We start from the raw sequence: 17,917 nt of genomic DNA, 5'->3' as shown, positions 1-17,917 counted from the left end.
TGTGGGAATTTGGCTCCTAATGTACAAGTCTTGGACCAGGTTTTTCATAACCATTTATTTTTCCTTGTTTTCCCTTGGCTGCTTCAGCTATGAGTTTAATGAATGTCTTAAAAATTTAGTATGAGTTAAATGTAGCTGGTAAGATATTAATCCTGCCAAGTTTGATCTGTGTACTCTTTGGACAGAAGTTTGTATTTGTTAGCCACTTTTTGTAAAACATGCCTATAATTCTAATAATAGTAAGGGTCTATTAGTTCCTTAGCATTTCCTTTGATTTTATAGCTTGGAATGACATAGGTTTGAAAGAGGCTATTTTTTCCCTTGACTTTGGAAGGAGGTAATTGGTGATTTACTTTAAGAAGTAATAATATATGCCTGAGTTGTATTTATGGATTTTTATAACATTTATAACTCAGTGTTTAGAATTAATTAAAAATAAAACATTTAGAAGAATTTAAAACATTTTCTGTAATGGATTTCTTTAAGCTTGAAAGACAAGCTAAGTAGGTCACCAGACTAACTGACCAATGTTCTATTTGCATTTTTGTTAATTAACAGAACTAAACCATCCCACAGTTGTATTTAAAAAAATATGTAATCTTCTTCTTTTTCCAAATTTAAGTATGTTGGAAGGACTTTAAAATATTCATAAGGTTTGTAAAAAGTCTTTTCTACATTGGCAAGTGAAGTATTTAGCTTTTAAAGTGAGTTATGTGAAGGTACCATTTTCCTGACAGAAAATAATAAATTTTCTCATATGCTTTAGAAATTGTTGGAATGATTGGGCCAATATTAAATCCATACGACACTGATTTAATACAGTATCATTCAAAGAATAAAATACATTATTTTTATTTGAGCTAACCACTTTAGAAAGAGGCTTAGATAAATCTATGGGGTATTAAAATGTCCTAGTAAGTTAACTTTATTTTCTATCTTTTCATTTTAAATACATTAATATTTGTGTTAGTAATGTTTGATTTACTGGGGAAAAAATCTGCTTCACAATTTATTTATCTTCCAAATACTCTGTAAAATAGATTAGAAATACAAGTTAATGATCAGTCTTTATTATAGGAGATTCTACAGAAATTGAGAATAGAGGTCTGTTTTTTTTAAGTGTGTATGCATTTCTCTGGAAGAGCTAAATTTATATCTTCATTCTTCCAAATCTAAGTATAACTACAAAATACAGCAAGAATTACTCATATTTATTTCACATTCTAGGTAAAACTGCCATTTAATGCACAACGAATAATTTCACTCTCTCGAAATGATTTTCAATCCTTGCTGAAAATGCACAAACTGACTCCAGAACAGCTGGATTGTATCCATGATATTCGAAGAAGAAGTAAAAACAGAATTGCCGCACAGCGCTGTCGCAAGAGAAAACTTGACTGCATACAGAATCTTGAATCAGAAATCGAGAAGCTGGTAAGTAGAGCCAGTTTCTTGTTGTTGCTAAGTTCCACCACATACTTCCTTTTGTGTGTGTATAACAGAAATAGCTATTTAAATTTCCATCAGGTATAATGCTCAATTGTACATTAATTTTAAAAAGTACCAATTACCATTTTAAGAAAATAAATTATATAGCATTTTCAGAAAGCTTAGGAAATAAAAAAAAACGGTGAGGGGTTTAATAGACTGTTTTACTTATGGAAGTATTCTACTTATTTAGCAGGATATACTGTGATACATAAGTTGAGAACTATTCCTGGGTGCTTTTTAAAACAAAAATGAAGTACAATTTAAGAATAATTTTAAAATTTACCTAATTCCTAGTGGTTGAGTAAAGATTAAAAAAATAATAAAGCACTTCAATCTCTTCTTAAGTATGTTTGGTGTTTTTAAAGCTAATGTATCAGTTGTTAGTTGAAATGAACTTTTGACATGAATAACTTGTTTAGGTGCATAAGAAAAACAATGACAAACTGAGGGTCTTCCATCTAAGGGAAAAATTTACATGCTAACATGAATAGAAGATGAAATCCTAACTGAGAAGGGTCCTAGCTTCTTGAATCTTATTTTTTATTTCATCATCAAATACAAATTAGCTGAAAAATGTGTTAATTTGCACCCCATCTAAGCACTTTATGAAAGAGCAGAAATGTAATTCAGGCCAGCTAAAGCTAAAAAATGTGGTTAGAGACAGCAGGGAAACTACCTAGAAGTATTAAAAACACCCCTTGAATGTTGAATTTTGTGTCTTTGTCAACCATTGGTGTAAGTTTAAAACTGTGATTGTATCAAGGCTCTAAGCATGAACATTCTACCCATGAATGGTAATTAAATGTCAACAATTTTTTTAAAAACTTTGCTTTTATATGCCTTCTAAGTAAAATAAAAATATATTACATATTATGCCTATACCATAATTATACAAAAAGATTGGGAGATATAACTATATAAAAAGAGGAAGTATAACTGTATAAAAAAATGGAGAAACTAAATGTTTCACAAATGGAGGCATGAGAGATATAAAACCTATAAATGATCAGAGTTGTCAGGACCAAAGAAGAAAAGTTACAAATTCATTAATACTTACCCAGTACTTTAGGAATATGTGTCAGTCCATACCTGTAAACATTAGAATTCCTTCTTATTATCCAACTTTGATTTAAACACTTACCTGCTTTTGGGCAGGGTATAGCAAGTTTGCTAAATCAATCATAATTTTGAGCTTTAGTTACTGTTCTGTACCATGATATAGAGATGCTTTTTAAGCCATTGGGTTGTGTGGAGCTATTTTAGTCTACATAAAATTTACCAATAGTATTGCAGTACTAGATTCTTAGTTCTACTTTTTATGGTTCTTCTGTCTTCCTGTTAGCTAGTTGTAATTTATCATAACTGTCAGTAGACCTAATCTAGTTTTCTTGTTCATCTAAAAACAAACAAAAAGTGAAAATAAAATAAAATAAAAAATGCCTTTAGACTGATCAAGTTTGTGTCATAATTTTATTTTGTATGTGACTACTTAACAGATATGTTTGAGATTAGCTATTACTCTTAAGAACTATTCTATTTTCTGGTTCAAATTTATATTCATATTTTTTTGATTGAGGTCAGAAACTGGATTGTGGAATAATTGATATTTTTATTAAATTTCTGATGTCTAAGATGAAGAGGCCTTTGCTACTTTCTTTGGGCTTGCTGCCCACTCTGCCTTTGTTTGGACAGAGAAAGGCGGGAGATATTAGTGGTTAAAAGTGTGGATTTTTTTTTTTAATTCAATTTTATTGAGATTGTTCACATACCATATAGTCATCCAAATTGCACAGTTTCCCACGGTACCAACATACAGCTGTGCATCCATTACCACAATTAATTTTTTTTCCAATTTTTAGAACATTTTCATTACTCCAGAAAAGAAATAAAGACAAAAAACAAAAAGTCACATCCTCCCATACCCTTAACAACCCCCTCCATTATTGACTCATAGTATTAGTATAGAACATTTGTTACTGTCAGTGAAAGAATGTTAAAATACTACTGCAAATTGTAGTACATAGTTTGCAATAGGCATATTTTTTCCTAATATACCCCTCTATTTTTTTATTAAGATTTATTCACATACTATACAATCACCCAAAGTGTATAATCAGTTGATCACATTACCATCATATAGTTGTTCATTCATCACGCCGATCTATATTTTTTTACGTTTTCCTTGTACAGAAAAAGTGAAAGTAAGAATAAAAAAATAAGAATAAAAACTAGAACACCCAAATCGTCATCCCCCCTCCCCGCCCTATTTTTTTCTTTAGTATTTTTGCCCCTGTTTTTCTACCCATCCATACTTACACTGGATAAAGGGGAGTGTTGATCCACAAGGCTTTCACAATCACATTGTCACCCCTTGTAAGCTAAATTGTTATACAATCATCTTCAAGATTCAAGGCTACTGGGTTGCAGTTTGATAGTTTCAGGTATTTACTACTAGCTATTCCAATTCATTAAAACCTAAAAAGAGTTATCTGTATTGTGGGTAAGAGTGCCCACCAGAGTGACCTCTCCGCTCCTTTTGGAATCTCTCAGACACTGAAACTTTGTTTCGTTTCATTTCACATCCCCCTTTTGGTCAAGAAGATGTTCTCCATTCCACGATGCCTAGATTCCTCCCTGGGAGTCATATTCCACGATGCCTGGGTGTCAGTTCCCACGTGGGGGAGGGGGGCGGGGGGGGAGGGCAATGAGTTCATCTGTCAAGATGGCTTAGCTAGAGAGAGAGGGCCACATCTGAGCAGCAAAGAGGCACTCAGGGGGAGACTCTTAGGTACAATTATGAGCAGGCCTAGCCTCTCCTTTGCAGTAACAGGCTTCCCAAGGGCAAGTCCCATGATAGAGGGTTCGGCACATCAAACCACCAGTGCTTAATGTTTGTGATAACATCAGCAACCATCCAGGCGAGGAAGCCCAACACCTCTGCATTTTCCCCCAGCTCCTCAGGGGGGTTGTGTATATTTTTTTCATTGTGTTTTTTTTTTTTAATTAACTATTAACTCGATCAAAAAATTAAAAAAAAAAAAGTACAATAAAGAAACATTTCAAACAAACCAAAACAGAGGAATAAGAAAAAACAACTAACCTAAAATAACTACATTACTTCCAACATGTTCCTACTCTACCCCAAGAAAATATACAGACTATAACCCAGCAAAAGAATAAGAAAGACACATAACCTAAGATAACAACATTTCTGTGAACTTGTTCCTACCATACCCACCAGAAATTAACAAACCATAGTCATTCCTGAGCATTCCCAGAACGTTAAATTTACCCACGATAACTTAATTTGTTCTTATTAGGTTATCGTTCCTGCTTCACTAATTGCTATCTATCACAAGGTCCCGTACATTCTACATTATAAACCATTTGTTTTACATTTTTCAATGTTCACATTAGTAATAGTAGATAATGTTTCTCTTTTTGTGCCTGGCTTATTTCGCTCAGCATTATGTCTTCAGAGTTCATCCATGTTGTCATATGTTCCACGGCATCGTTCCTTCTTACTACTGCATAGTATTCCATCGTGTGTATGTACCACATTTTATTTGTCCACTCATCTGTTGAAGGACGTTTGGGTTGTTTCCATCTCTTGGCAATTGTGAATAATGCTGCTATGAACATTGGCGTGCAGATATCTGTTCATGTCACTGCTTTCAGATCTTCTGGGTATATACTGAGAAGTATGATTGCTGGATTGAAGGGTAACTCTATATCTAGTTTTCTAAGGAACTGCCAGACTGTATTCTAGAGTGGCTGAACCATTATAAAAATGTGGAATTTTGAATCAGACTCCTATCTGCAACACTTAGTAACTTTGAGCAGGATATTTAATTTTTCTTTGTCAGGTTTCTCATCTGTAAAATGGGCAAATACTCATTCCTACTTTATAGAGTTAGGTACTCATTTATGGAAAGTCAGTATGTTAATACATGTAAAGAATATAGAACAGTACCTGGCCTACAGTAAGCACTTAATAAACATTACCTATTTATTATTTTTTAAAATTATTTATCAGTTCTCAGTTTTCTCTCTGTTAATTGGCTTTCTTCCTGATGTCTTACCTAAACTGTAAACTCTGGGTTGGGACTCATTCTTATATTACCTCTCTCATTTTCCAGTAAGGTTCCTTTCAGATGACCAGTATAATAACTCTTGGTTAGTTTGCAATAAAAGGAGTATTTGATTTCCCAGAAGTTTTTATGAAACTAAAAATCAGGCTGGTCAGTACCTATTGCTTCCCTGCTGTATTAATTTGGACCCTTTGGCTGCAAGGAAAAGAAGCCACCTGAAGCATGAACAAACAGATGAGTGGATTTTGTGTAAGGTTATAGGTGACATAGAAGCCAGAGAATGGAGCCAGGCCTCATAAATGGCATGGGACTAGAAAGTGGACAACTGCCAGGAACCCGGGGAATATTGTCTCTCAGCTCCTCTTTTTATGTCTACTTCATCCTCTGTTCACCACAGAATGGCTTTGCAAGCTGCTAAGTGCATATGGCAAGACTGCAGCACAATTCCTGAATGTTTCATTCTGCTCCAGGGACTAGACCAGACAGACTAAAATTTTAATATTTGTCTGATTGTTTCCTCATGATGTTATGTAACTCATTCTTTCATTCCCTGTATTTCACATAACTGGGAAGAGTTGGGGTTCAGATTGAGATTATACGGTTGTTGTTGGTGGTGTGTCCTTCACATTGCATCATGTGGGGAGGCACGCGGTGTCGGGGGGTTACCCCTGGGTAGGTGGGAATGGACAGACTGCTTCATTTTCAGTTACATTTTCACCTTTGTTCAGTAATCTGGGGGTGCTTCTTAGGCACTTTGTGAATAGCCTGTTCCCCGATATTCCTAAATTCTTTGGTTTTTAGCATCTGTCAGTGGACTTTCCATGAAGTTTGCAAAACAGTGATTTTTCTAATTCTGTCATTCCACTGACCCTTACTAGTTGGCATTCTTCTTTATAAAGAACTTTCCCTCCCTTCTCATTCTCCTTCCTCCTGCCCTCTGTTAGTATCACCATGGACTCATGGATTAAGTTTTTCTAATTTAATTTGTTAGAATCAATAATAGTCATTGTCCTTTTTGATGTTGACATTTTGTCAGTTTCGGCCAGGGAGAGCCCTGTCAAGCCTTCTGCTGTGTCCTTTTCACATGACCCCATTTGCGCTTCTGTGCCTTGTAGCATGTAATAAGGTCACCTTGTACCTCTCCTGTCCCAAGATTTGGAATCACCCATTTCTCCAAAGAACCTTGTTTTTGTTTAGTGGGTCTTGGAATTTAGAAAGCAAGATCCAGGTGCCGCATGCGCTCATGCCTGCTGCTGGACTGGTAATCCTCGTGGGTCCTTTCAGCAGACACAGCCAGGAAATACAAATGTGTGTGTGCAAAATCATAAGCTCATTCAGTATGTATTATGCCTCAGTAAAAATTTCAAAAATATATTTAGAAATCATGAGTTCATGTAGGTATCTCCAATCCAAATTTAACATGAGTTTTTGTCTTTGCCGCTTTAATATATTTATAGTGTGTCTCTTTTCAATTACAGGGAAAATTTTGGCTCCCTAATTACAGTTATATACTTACAGTTTATTTTATCCTAAAATATATATGAAATAGTCAGAAAATTACAATGTAAATATTGCTATTAATAATAGATTGTTAAACTTGAAAACTTCTTTGTTTTGTTCCAGCAAACTGAAGTTTAAAGTTTGAAAGTTATTTGAAGTAATTATTCCTTTATGCTATCAATTTGATATACAGCTAAGTTAATTTATATTTATCACTAGGACTTGCTGTTTACATTTTTTATATAAATTTAATTTTTGAATGTTAAACATTTATAGGTTCGAAAGTTGAAACTGTGTATGAAACAGGGCTATTCCAAAGTTTGGATCCCATCCCTCTCCCTATACCGTATTCATAGCCACCTCCTTATAGTTAACCATTTTTAATAGATTCTGAAAGATGTTTTTTTCATGCGTGCATTTGTTTTTTAAAAATCAAGTTATTTGTGTTCTTATTTACCTTTCTTTTACACAGAGGTATTATTTTTTATATACTTAACAATATATAAAGGACTGATTTTTAGACAATATTTTTATCAGTTCTAAGAGGCTGTCATTCTTTGTATAGTTCCATCGTACTCATCTGTGGCGTAACACAGTTTATTCAAACCAATTCTTATTGGTGGACATTTGGTATGCTATAGTGAATAATTCTGTACATGTTTAAGGAGATGTATCTTTAGGATAGATTACAAGAAGTGGGATTGTTGGATCAAGGGTAAAGAATATAATTTTGTTAGGTGTTAACAGATTCTCCTCCATGTTCTTGTACCATTTTGCCTTCCCACCAGCAATGTATGTACTTTTGTTGTCAGCTTCTGGAGTTTTTCTAATCTGATAGATGGATTGTATTTCATGGCAGCTTTTATTTTTATTTCTCATGTGCATGAAATTCACTAGCAGTGAATAGTCTGCCATAAAATAGTCACTGTCATCTGACCCTTTCAGTGCCAAATTCTTTTGCTCATTGTCTTTTGTCTTTATTGGGTGAGCTATATATTTGGAATCTTATTTTTTTAAACTTACTTTATTTGAATGGATGTCATATGCTAGCAGTTGAAAACTTGGATTTCAATGTAAGTGGTATTGTTGGCATAAAATGCAGAATGGTACCAGAACATTAAATTCTATTCATTTTTATAACTTCCATGATTAAAGCATAGCCCTTCACTTATGACTTATACAGTTGCTATATCAGAAACTTAAAATTTATTGCAGAAGTAGGTTGGAGAACACTTAGTGAGTATGTTGGAAAGTATTTTTTAGTAATGATAACATGAAGTAATTAAGTTGAATTACTTTGATTTATTTAACTATCAGTTATTAAAATGATTGTTACCATAGTAAATTTGCTTTTTTAAGATAAGAGTGAAGTGGAGAAATCAGCTAAGTGCCTGGAACTTTAGCTTGTAGGAGTTAGCTTACTAAGTGCAGAGGAACACATGTGAGCATTTAATGTACAGAATTCTTCCTGGTAGAGTTCCAGAGCTGTACCTACTCATTTTAACTGTCAGAAAGAATCAATCTATCTTGCATGGGACATACTTAAATGACATAATAATGACAGCCTGTTTTTGGTTGGGAGAGAGTAGTGATAATATTTAAAGATCATATATGGATGTTTATTTAAAAATGCAAAAGTTATAAAATATCTGTAATCTTCATAGTTTCTATAGGTTAAGCAGTGGTTTCTCATATCTAGGAGGAAGCTCAGATATTCATTATTTTGCTTAGTAAGATTTAATTTCAGAGACCAATCAGCAATTGCAGTTTTGTCTATTGCCATTTAGAACAGGGAATCATCCCAACTTTGATTGGTAGATCCATAACTAAATATTGCTATTACTAGGAAAGATATTTCTTACTTTCTTCTGAAAGCTTAGTTTCTTTTCTCATTTGAATTGGCTTCTGAGAGGCCATGAAAACAAGCAGGTTCTGATTGTATTAAATGTGTTTCCTCTCCGGACAAGTAGTAGTGACATTGCTCTCACCCTCTAGACACCTGCGACACATTTTTTTCAGAACTACAACTGACAAATTTTCTGTAAGAAAAACGTGCTTTTATCAAAAGGCTAAATTGACAGACATACCTCAAGAAAAATGTACTTACTGAACTTTGATCTTGCTTCTACATACACACATTCTAGACATCTTATTTTTTTCAAAACCAAAAAATTATTATGTAAAAATTTAAATAAAGTGGGGAATATTTTACAGTAAAAAATTTAGTACTTCATTACTTATTTTCTCAAAATATTATATGGTCTTAAAATATTTAAAAACAAATTATCAGTATTTGGATTTACACAAAATTTTGTAGGAATACTTTTTATAAAACAGTAACAGTACTTTTGTATAAAGCAAAGTTCTTTTTACCCTTTTAGATATTTTGGTTCCAGAAAAGAATCTATTTAAAGGATGACAATTACAGATTAGCACTATGAAATAACCCGCCTAAATGTTAACTGGCAACCTCAACCCTCCAGAACCTCCCAATAAGCAGAAAGCAAGCAGAGCAAGACCTGGAGTTGCCAAGAGAGTTGTCCTAAATTTAATACAAGAAACCTTTGACCATCAAACAAGATTTACTTATACTTAACTTTATTAAGAGCTTGATTATTGGGTTTCTTAGGTCATACTAGATTAGAAGCATTAAAATAGTAGAATAGGAAGGATGATGATAGAAAAAGGCATGCTGTCTGCAGCAAGAAGCGTCAGTGGGCAGAAAGCCAGGGATCAGGAACAACTTTTCCTGTAGGGGAAAAATTTATAATAATAATAATAGTGACAAAAATAATAATTAAAAAACACAAACACCCCCCTCCCCCCAAAATCCTTCTTTAGTAACTCACTAATTTTCTTTCTGGACATGTTAAACTCTGAGTCCCATCTATAAAAGAGTTTAGTATTACTTAAGTCAACAGAGTCATTGTACGGATTACATATCCGAGACTGCATATTTGAAAACATTTAGCACAATATCTGGCACAAAGTAAATGTACAATAAATGTCAGTCATTGATACTTAAGAAGATATTTTTTTGGTATTCCATCCAAAATGTTAAATCTACCTTCCTTCATCTGTCCTCCCTGAATGCAAAAAGCTCTGAAAACTGTATGAGCTTGCCACAAACTCTTTTGGCCAAAACACCTAACCCGAACTAATGTTAGGCTCCACAGAGTCTTCACTTATCTTACTTCATGCGTTATTTGATATTTTAATATGTGTTCACACAGCAATGCAAACGTGTTTGATTATGAGGTGCTGGCCTACACCCTGCCAGGGGAATTACGTGTGCACCCTGTTAATCTTTCTAAAATCTGAAAATTTCTGAATTCCAAGATGCATCTAGTGCAGCAGTTTTGGATGAGGGCTATGTATCTGTCGTACTTACTATGTTTGTGAATTGAATTGAATGGAAAAATTCCTTGGGATCTTATTTATTGAGAAGATGCTGAAGATGTGAATGTTTGATTAGATTAGAAATGTTGATTGGGTCCTGAGCAAATAAACACAAGTCATTGTGTTCTCTTTCCCTACCCCCTTCACAGCAAAGTGAAAAGGAGAGCTTGCTAAAGGAGAGAGATCACATTTTGTCAACTCTGGGTGAGACAAAGCAGAACCTGACTGGACTTTGCCAGCAAGTCTGTAAAGAAGCAGCTCTAAGTCAAGAGCAAATACAGATACTCGCCAAGTACTCAGCCTCAGATTGCCCTCTTTCATTCTTAATTTCCGAAAAAGAGAAAAGTACTCCTGATGGTGAACTTGCATTGCCATCGATTTTTAATGTACCCGATGGACTTCCAGCTGCACTGCCCACCAGTGAGCAGAGCCTTTGCTATCCCAGTGTGAGAGGAAATGGCGAGTCTGGCTACGAGAGGGGACAGGCGGCTCCTCAGACTTCCACAGCTGCCTCTGAGCAAGTCGGGCTCCTGGAACAGTGTCGGCAGAGCAGCGGGATCTCGGATTTCTGTCAGCAGATGACTGATAAATGTACTACTGATGAGTAAACTTACATTCACTGCATTCACTTCCTACAAACCACCTGATTTTCTACCGAGGTTTTGGCATTGTCTTCAAAACCCAGTACCATCACCTGGCTCTTAAGGATATGGTGGTTTTTGTTTTGTTTTGTCTGTTTTTTGTTTTAACCAGTAGTTTGTTGTTAACAGAATGTCTCTTAAGTCAACTCTGACTTCTCCTTGATTTTCACAAGAAATTATTTAACTCCTGGATACTGAAAAAATCACACGTGAAAATGTAGTAAGCCCTTAAAACTCATGTTTTAAAGAAGAATAACTGTCAGTAATAATTCCTCCCAGTATGCAAGTTAAATATGAGAATGAACTAATGTAGCACATCAGCCTGGAACATTTGCAGACAGTTCCTACTAAAGAAGTAGCCTGCAAAATGTTAATAATCCGATCTTTTTTGCAATATACTGGTTTGAAAGAATATCTTACCTGAGCATTGCTGATAGAGTTCTGTTCTACCAAGAGTAGGTATATTTGGATAGGGAATATCTGTATAGAAGCAGCATCTTGCCTGAAGCCTAGAGCTTTACTCTTCAGCTCCTACTAAAACCAGAGGTTGGTTGGACTTCACTGTGACTTTTAAACTACATTGTGAATATTTAGTGAGCAGGGGCAGGTGGTTGGCTGAAGGTGGATGCTTCTGCTCCTCCTCAGTGTCAACTTTAGAAATTCTGACTGCACAGTAGATAAGTATTATTTTCCTTCTTTTCTTTTTTTCCTCTACCACATCTGGGCTCATCGTGATCTTTCCATTTCCTGACATTCTTGTCCCTTTGGAAGAAGAAAGGAGTTGGGATACAGAGCCATGAGTAAATGCATTGTCCACTTATTGTAGCCTCCCTGGAATCCCGGAGTGCTTACCAAAATACAAGGCTGTTTGCCTTTCCACCGATGCAGGAAAACCAGACATCGGGGTAAAGGAAGTTGCTTACTTTCACCGGAAGTTTGTTCATTTTTTCATCCTATTTTTGAAGTCCTGAGGTTTACTCATGAAAAGCATTACTATAGGTAAAGATGTTATCTACAACACTGCACAGGTTTGTGAAATGGGATGAAATGTGAGGAAAAAGTAGATCTTGTTCCATTGTGGATTTGAATTTGGAAATCATATTTAATCCTTGCTCCCTTCGCTCAATCTGATGTGGTCTAAGGGCACAATCGTTTTGACTTGGGCATTTTAAAATCAGTCTTTGTTTCGCCAGCCCCATTATACAATGTAGTTTTTGTAATCTGAGCACCTACCCCATAACATCCTGCAGTGTGGTTCTCAGCTTTGGTGTTACAGACTTGAGAGTCAGATGAAAGCGATGGAATCGCTCAACTATTAAAAAAAAAATCCTGTATACACATTCACAGAAACATTTGCAGAGCCCAGTTTTAAAGTGTACAAGAGAAGTAGCACTTGTATTAGAAAGTACTTTGTTTCACCCAGATCAGACACTGGAAGGGACACCTTTAGACTGCATCCGGGATCTAGGAAGGACCCATGTGGCCGATGGGAGGGAAACAACCCACTACATATGAATGAGTCCAAAACAACTAGACATTTGCCATGAAAGCATATGGGGACCAGTTTTAGTATTTCTCAGTTATTTGTCAAACGGTACCCTTTTCGATGGGTGGGGGAGGGCTTTGGAGGGAAGGATATTTCTAGTATATATATATATATTCAGTGGTTTGTATGTTATCCCTGCTGTTGACTTAGTTGTTATAAGTGGAAGCTAGTTAGGCTAGTTTATTTTCTAGAGGCTTTCATAAACACACTCAAATTTGTCAGGGAGAAGGGATGCTTCTATGATAAATGCACATCGTACTACACAGGAATTGCAAATAAATATCCCCATGTAGTTATTTCCTTGATACTTTCAATTTTGATTTTCAGCTTCACAATATAAAATAATATAAAGACTTCTCTGGTTTACAAAATGTAAAATCTTACACAAGCCAATGGAATCCTTGATTTCCTACCTCATTGTACACTCAGCTGTTTGTCTTATCAGTTTATGTATGTGCAAACGTCAGATAATCTTTTGCTTTAATTGCCGCTGTAAATATCTGCTTGGAAAGGTTACTTACTATTTTATGATAAAACCTAGTTGTCTCTAGAATTTAAATATGATTTTGAAGGCACTTGGTTTAAATATCTCTCCACCTATAAACAGTTTAGTATTAAAGGGATTTATTTTAATGATGTTCTGATTATTGGCCAAGTGTAATATTTCTTAACAATATAGCATTACTTTTAATAGCCAGCATGTGTAATACAAGTAACTACACTACCTCATACCCACATGCTTTTCAAGATGTAATACAGATGGACAGAGAGAAAAAAAATATTTTATCTTTGTCTTTTGGCCATAAGGTGGGAAGTTTTCTATATATTGCATAGCATTACACATTTCTGCCTACTTTAACATTAACTTCTAAGGAAGTTTTTTCTAAGAAAATTTGTTTCAAGTCAATATTTTCTTTTGAGACTGCCAAAGACAAATGACAGGATTATGGATATACAGTGTATACCTTTTCCTTCATGCAGAATTTTGAAAAGACTATCAGTTTGTACATTGCATAGTTACATGATCATTGTTCCTTATTTTATGAACTGGCCCCCTCAGTGCTTGATGATTTTTAAAAAGCTGTTATTATCTAACTCAGTAAAATAACATTACCTTGTTTTTCCCCTTTATTTAAATTCTATAACTAGGGCAAATAATTTGCTTAATTGTTATATTCACAACCAATGTGGATATAATCTTGGTTCTCCATCTGTAAATTTCATAATATAATTTACTATAGCTTAATGCTTAACCAGTAACAAATAAGGAGTTAAATATATTTAATGCAATAGACAATACAGGTTGCATGTGGACACTCAGCCACATTAACAACTTGGGAAAAAAGAATCAATCAAATGGCAATGTTATAATGAATTCTCAGGTGAACTTTTTCAGTTATGAAACATCTATTTTGAATTTGTAAATATTTTAAATGTTTTATTAAAGCATGTGATAAACTATTCTTTGAAACTTGTTGGGCAAAATGAAAATTTGAAGCCATAGTGGTAAAACATGGCATACTGATCGTAAAATAAAGAGAAATAATAACATCCATTGTTTTTTGTATCTTTCATAATATTTTCTAACAATGCAATAAAACCACTAACCTGATATATCCATGTCCTCAGACCATGTTTCATTAACACTTTCATAGTACCTAATTTACATTTTCTTCCTAATGTGCTCACTTAAATATAGCAAAACTAGCAAAGCTGTGTTAGATGTTGGTGATAACATTGACAGTTAAATAAAATTCTCTAAGATTACTCCTAATTGGATAGAGTCACACATTCCATTCTTGTTTTCTTCTCTCATGTGAGTGTACTACTTTTTGTCTTCGGTCCATAATCAGTGGTGTTTGTATGAGGGAATCATTTATCAGTTGATTATCATGCCCAGCACTAATTTCAGTCTTTGTATAGAGATATAGGACTGTTTTAGCAAGTACTGTATTAATTTTTTTAAAAGTTATCTGTTGAGTGAACTCCACCACGTTACATTAACCTTCTAACCAGGCCCTTCTGATCAGGGAGCTCTTTGCAATCTATAGCATTATCTTCGTCCTCACGTTTCTGGTGTACTGATAGCGATTCTCATTTGGGGGGATTCTGCCGCCTAGATGACATTTGACAATGCCTGGAGACCCAAACGGATGGTAGAGTATAGGATATAGCTTCTAGGGGGTCCAGGCCAGGGATGCTACCAAACATCCTACGATGTACAGCACAGCCCCACAACAAAAGAATTGTCCACCCCAGATGTCTGCCATGCCAAAGTTGAGAAACCAACCCAGACTAGACTGGCAATGGAACCAAGACCACGTGTAAGAAAGTGCTCAGTTATGATGAGGCAGTGCGATGGCCACAAGAGTTCAAAGGAGAGGGAATAAGAAGCATGCAAATTCACCTGGCTTTGAAAGATTTCAATCTGAATCACTAAGCAGGTGGTCTCTGGAGAGAGGAGGCATCCCCACATGACACCCAACATGACATTAATGAAGGGTGGGTGTGTCATAGTGGGGGGACAGGGCACAACCTAGACTGTAAAATCCTCAAGGCAGGATGACCCTGTGAGTGTCCTGTTACCACTGTGTCCCCAGCATCTTGCACAGTGTCTTGCATGTATTGTCTGAATCACTGAAAGCCTGGGGTCGGACCGTAAGGGCTTTAGGAACAAGTGTTCTTAAGTCTAAGTAGTATAGGTTGAGGATTCTGAGGGTCCCCTATAAATAGCACTCTTTCCCCCCGCCTCAGTTTTGAACTCTTTGAGAAATGAAAAGGTGGGCGGAGTCCACATTGCCCATAGAGGCCAGGTTGGATGATCTGGCTTTCTAGCTGTTTAGCCAGTAAATTTGCTAAAAGTCAACTCTGGAAATAGGCAGATTCATCTATTCATTGAGTCACCCCAGCCCACTCCAAAGGAGCAGAACCCCTGGAGGAGCTGAAAAATGTGCCCTCTCTACAGGTGGGCAAATCCCAAGAGCAGGGGATGAGCTGAACCAAGTATATTTAGTTACTCTTGTACAATTTACTGATCAGATTTAAAATACCACCTCTCCAGGGCCAGTGGGATTATGGATACCAATGCTAGGAGGGCATTTATGGAAAATCCCTTACCTAGAAACCAGGATTGGGCCAGGGTATTACTCTCTTACACTCCTCAGCTTTTAGTTTCCTTAAAATATTGAATTAACCATTGTGCCTCTGCACAACCAGGGCTGTGGCTAACTGACCTTTGTGAGGCCACTTCACCATATCAACCTCTGCGTTTTGGGGTAACTTCCTGGGCTGTCAGTGGATCCTCCAGAAGGTTCTGAACTGGATCCAACAGTATACTGTTGAGTAAATCAACCCAAAGGCTACCCTGAAAACTGAAAATTGATCCTCTAGTCTATTTTCCATCCCAAATTTCCTCCCATCTCATTCTTCATCAGAATGTATCAAAGGTTCTACAATGAAATTAAATTCCAACATGAAAAGATTGCCATAAGAAAAAGCATGAAAGAGTCATCTTACCTGCAACATAATGTTACTCCAAATTTGAATATAACCTCCCCCCATTATTAACTTTTGGGGGGGGGGGGGAAACAATTCAAAGATTAAGTCCTGTGGGAAGTTAATATCCAAAGACATAGAAAACTAAAGGAATTAAGTAGCTGAATCAAATTATCTTGCCCTCATGAGTTTGAAGTACACAATTTTTAAGTAAAAATAAACAAAAAACCATCCTCTCAAATTTCTGATTTGGAACAGCCTTACCAAAGGAGTTCTTGATGCCAGATGAAGTTGACGTTCTTCCAGAAGCTGTAGCTGGAACTTTCTCAGGGGATTGTAGTTCCTTCAGGGCCCCAGAAAGAACTAGGTTCAAGGCAGAGTCTAGGATATGCTTACTTTTTAAATAGTTTGAAGAGTTACCACAAAATTACCACAGCAGGGACGCTTATCCAGACTCTTTCAAAACAAGCCAGCCCCCAGCCCTATAGCAGTTATCCCAGACAGAATTTTGTTTCCAGAACCCAGTCCCCAGTGCTGCCAAAGACCATAGTAGAAACTAAGTGGTATCTGAAAAAAGAGAAACATCTGTTTCAGCTTCCCCAGGTTGCTGGTTGTCTGGAACTCACAACCTTTCATCTTAAACTCAATTGGAAGAATTCTTCATAATGCCTTAATTTCCCTTTTCCCTTCAAACAAAGTATTTCTGGCATGAAAGGCTGACTGGGTGAGGGCTCCCTGGGGGTTTCAGGCCTACACTCTAATGTTCAGCAGTTTCAGCCCTGGGACACAGTGACTATTTGGTCTGGCTCTTGCAATGAGAAGTTTAGTCCTCCTAGGTGTGACTTCTCCTTTGCATGGACTTAAGCAATCAAAAGCCAACTATGGACAAGCCACATGGATCCAAGGCCTATTTCTCTGTTCCTTTCTTGGGTCTGAATGTGGAATGGAATTTGGAGCTGTGATCTAGCTGTGCCTCCTACCAATTAAAAGCTACTCCCTTACTAGCACTCTGTGGTGCATTGGAGTTCAGTTCCTTGAAAACAGTTGAAAATCAGCACATATCATTCTTCCCAGTTAGGCTGAAAGGGTCTGTAAGTCCTCTTTTTCCTCTGTAATCTAATCTCTGCTTCTGTAAACTGCCACAGTGGCCCCTTGAGACTGCCTGCCCACCCCTGCTGAAGACCTTCTGCTGCTGGGCCTTTGCTGGTAAGGCTGATGGGCTCCTGATGTTGAAGAGGACACCCACATGCCCACTGACAATCATTTAATTTTGCCCATTGGACCCATTTTCTAAGGCCTCTTCCAATCCACCAAAGTCAGAGGGGGTGCCTTGTAGGGAGATTTCTGCCTACTGAGTTTAGGATCATAGGTAGTAGATTTCAGAACATGGGCATTGACTGACAGGCATCAGTAGAAGCTGATACAAGGATTCTGTCCATCTACTTTCCTTCCTTCAGATACCACTGAAAGTCTACCATGGTTTTTGGGCACTGTGATGGTCAAGTTCACCCGTCAACTTGGCTAGGTCATGGTGTCCAGTTGCCTGGTCAAAAGAGCACTGGCTTGATGGTTACTGTGAAGGTATCTTGTGGGTAAATTTACATTTATAATCAGTTGACTGCATCTGCAGCTGATTGCATCTATAATCAACAAAGGAAATCTCAGCAATGTGGGGAATCTCCTTATCCAATCAGTTGGAAGTCTTAAAGGGTTAAGGATTTCTGAGGATTTCAGAAGTCAGAAAGAAGAATTTC

The 17,917-nt window shown here is 36.4% G+C and overlaps 1 protein-coding gene across 6 annotated transcripts in view; it reads left to right on the top strand.

Annotated features, from left to right (window-relative positions):
- The window catches only part of BACH1 (BTB domain and CNC homolog 1), a 42,230-nt gene extending 28,011 nt beyond the window's left edge, over window positions 1-14,219 (top strand). For all 6 annotated transcript variants that reach the window (XM_037832718.1, XM_037832735.1, XM_037832738.1 and 3 more), the window contains 2 exons: window positions 1,228-1,434; window positions 10,631-14,219. In XM_037832718.1, coding sequence (XP_037688646.1) covers window positions 1,228-1,434; window positions 10,631-11,089 — 666 coding nt within the window. In that variant the 3' untranslated portion in view covers window positions 11,090-14,219. The remainder of the gene's footprint in view (window positions 1-1,227; window positions 1,435-10,630) is intronic.
- Window positions 14,220-17,917: the final 3,698 nt, after the last annotated feature.

The sequence above is a fragment of the Choloepus didactylus genome, chromosome 1, assembly GCF_015220235.1.
Source record: "Choloepus didactylus isolate mChoDid1 chromosome 1, mChoDid1.pri, whole genome shotgun sequence".
Taxonomy (NCBI): domain Eukaryota; kingdom Metazoa; phylum Chordata; class Mammalia; order Pilosa; family Megalonychidae; genus Choloepus; species Choloepus didactylus.
This window is presented reverse-complemented; position numbering and strand designations above follow the sequence as displayed.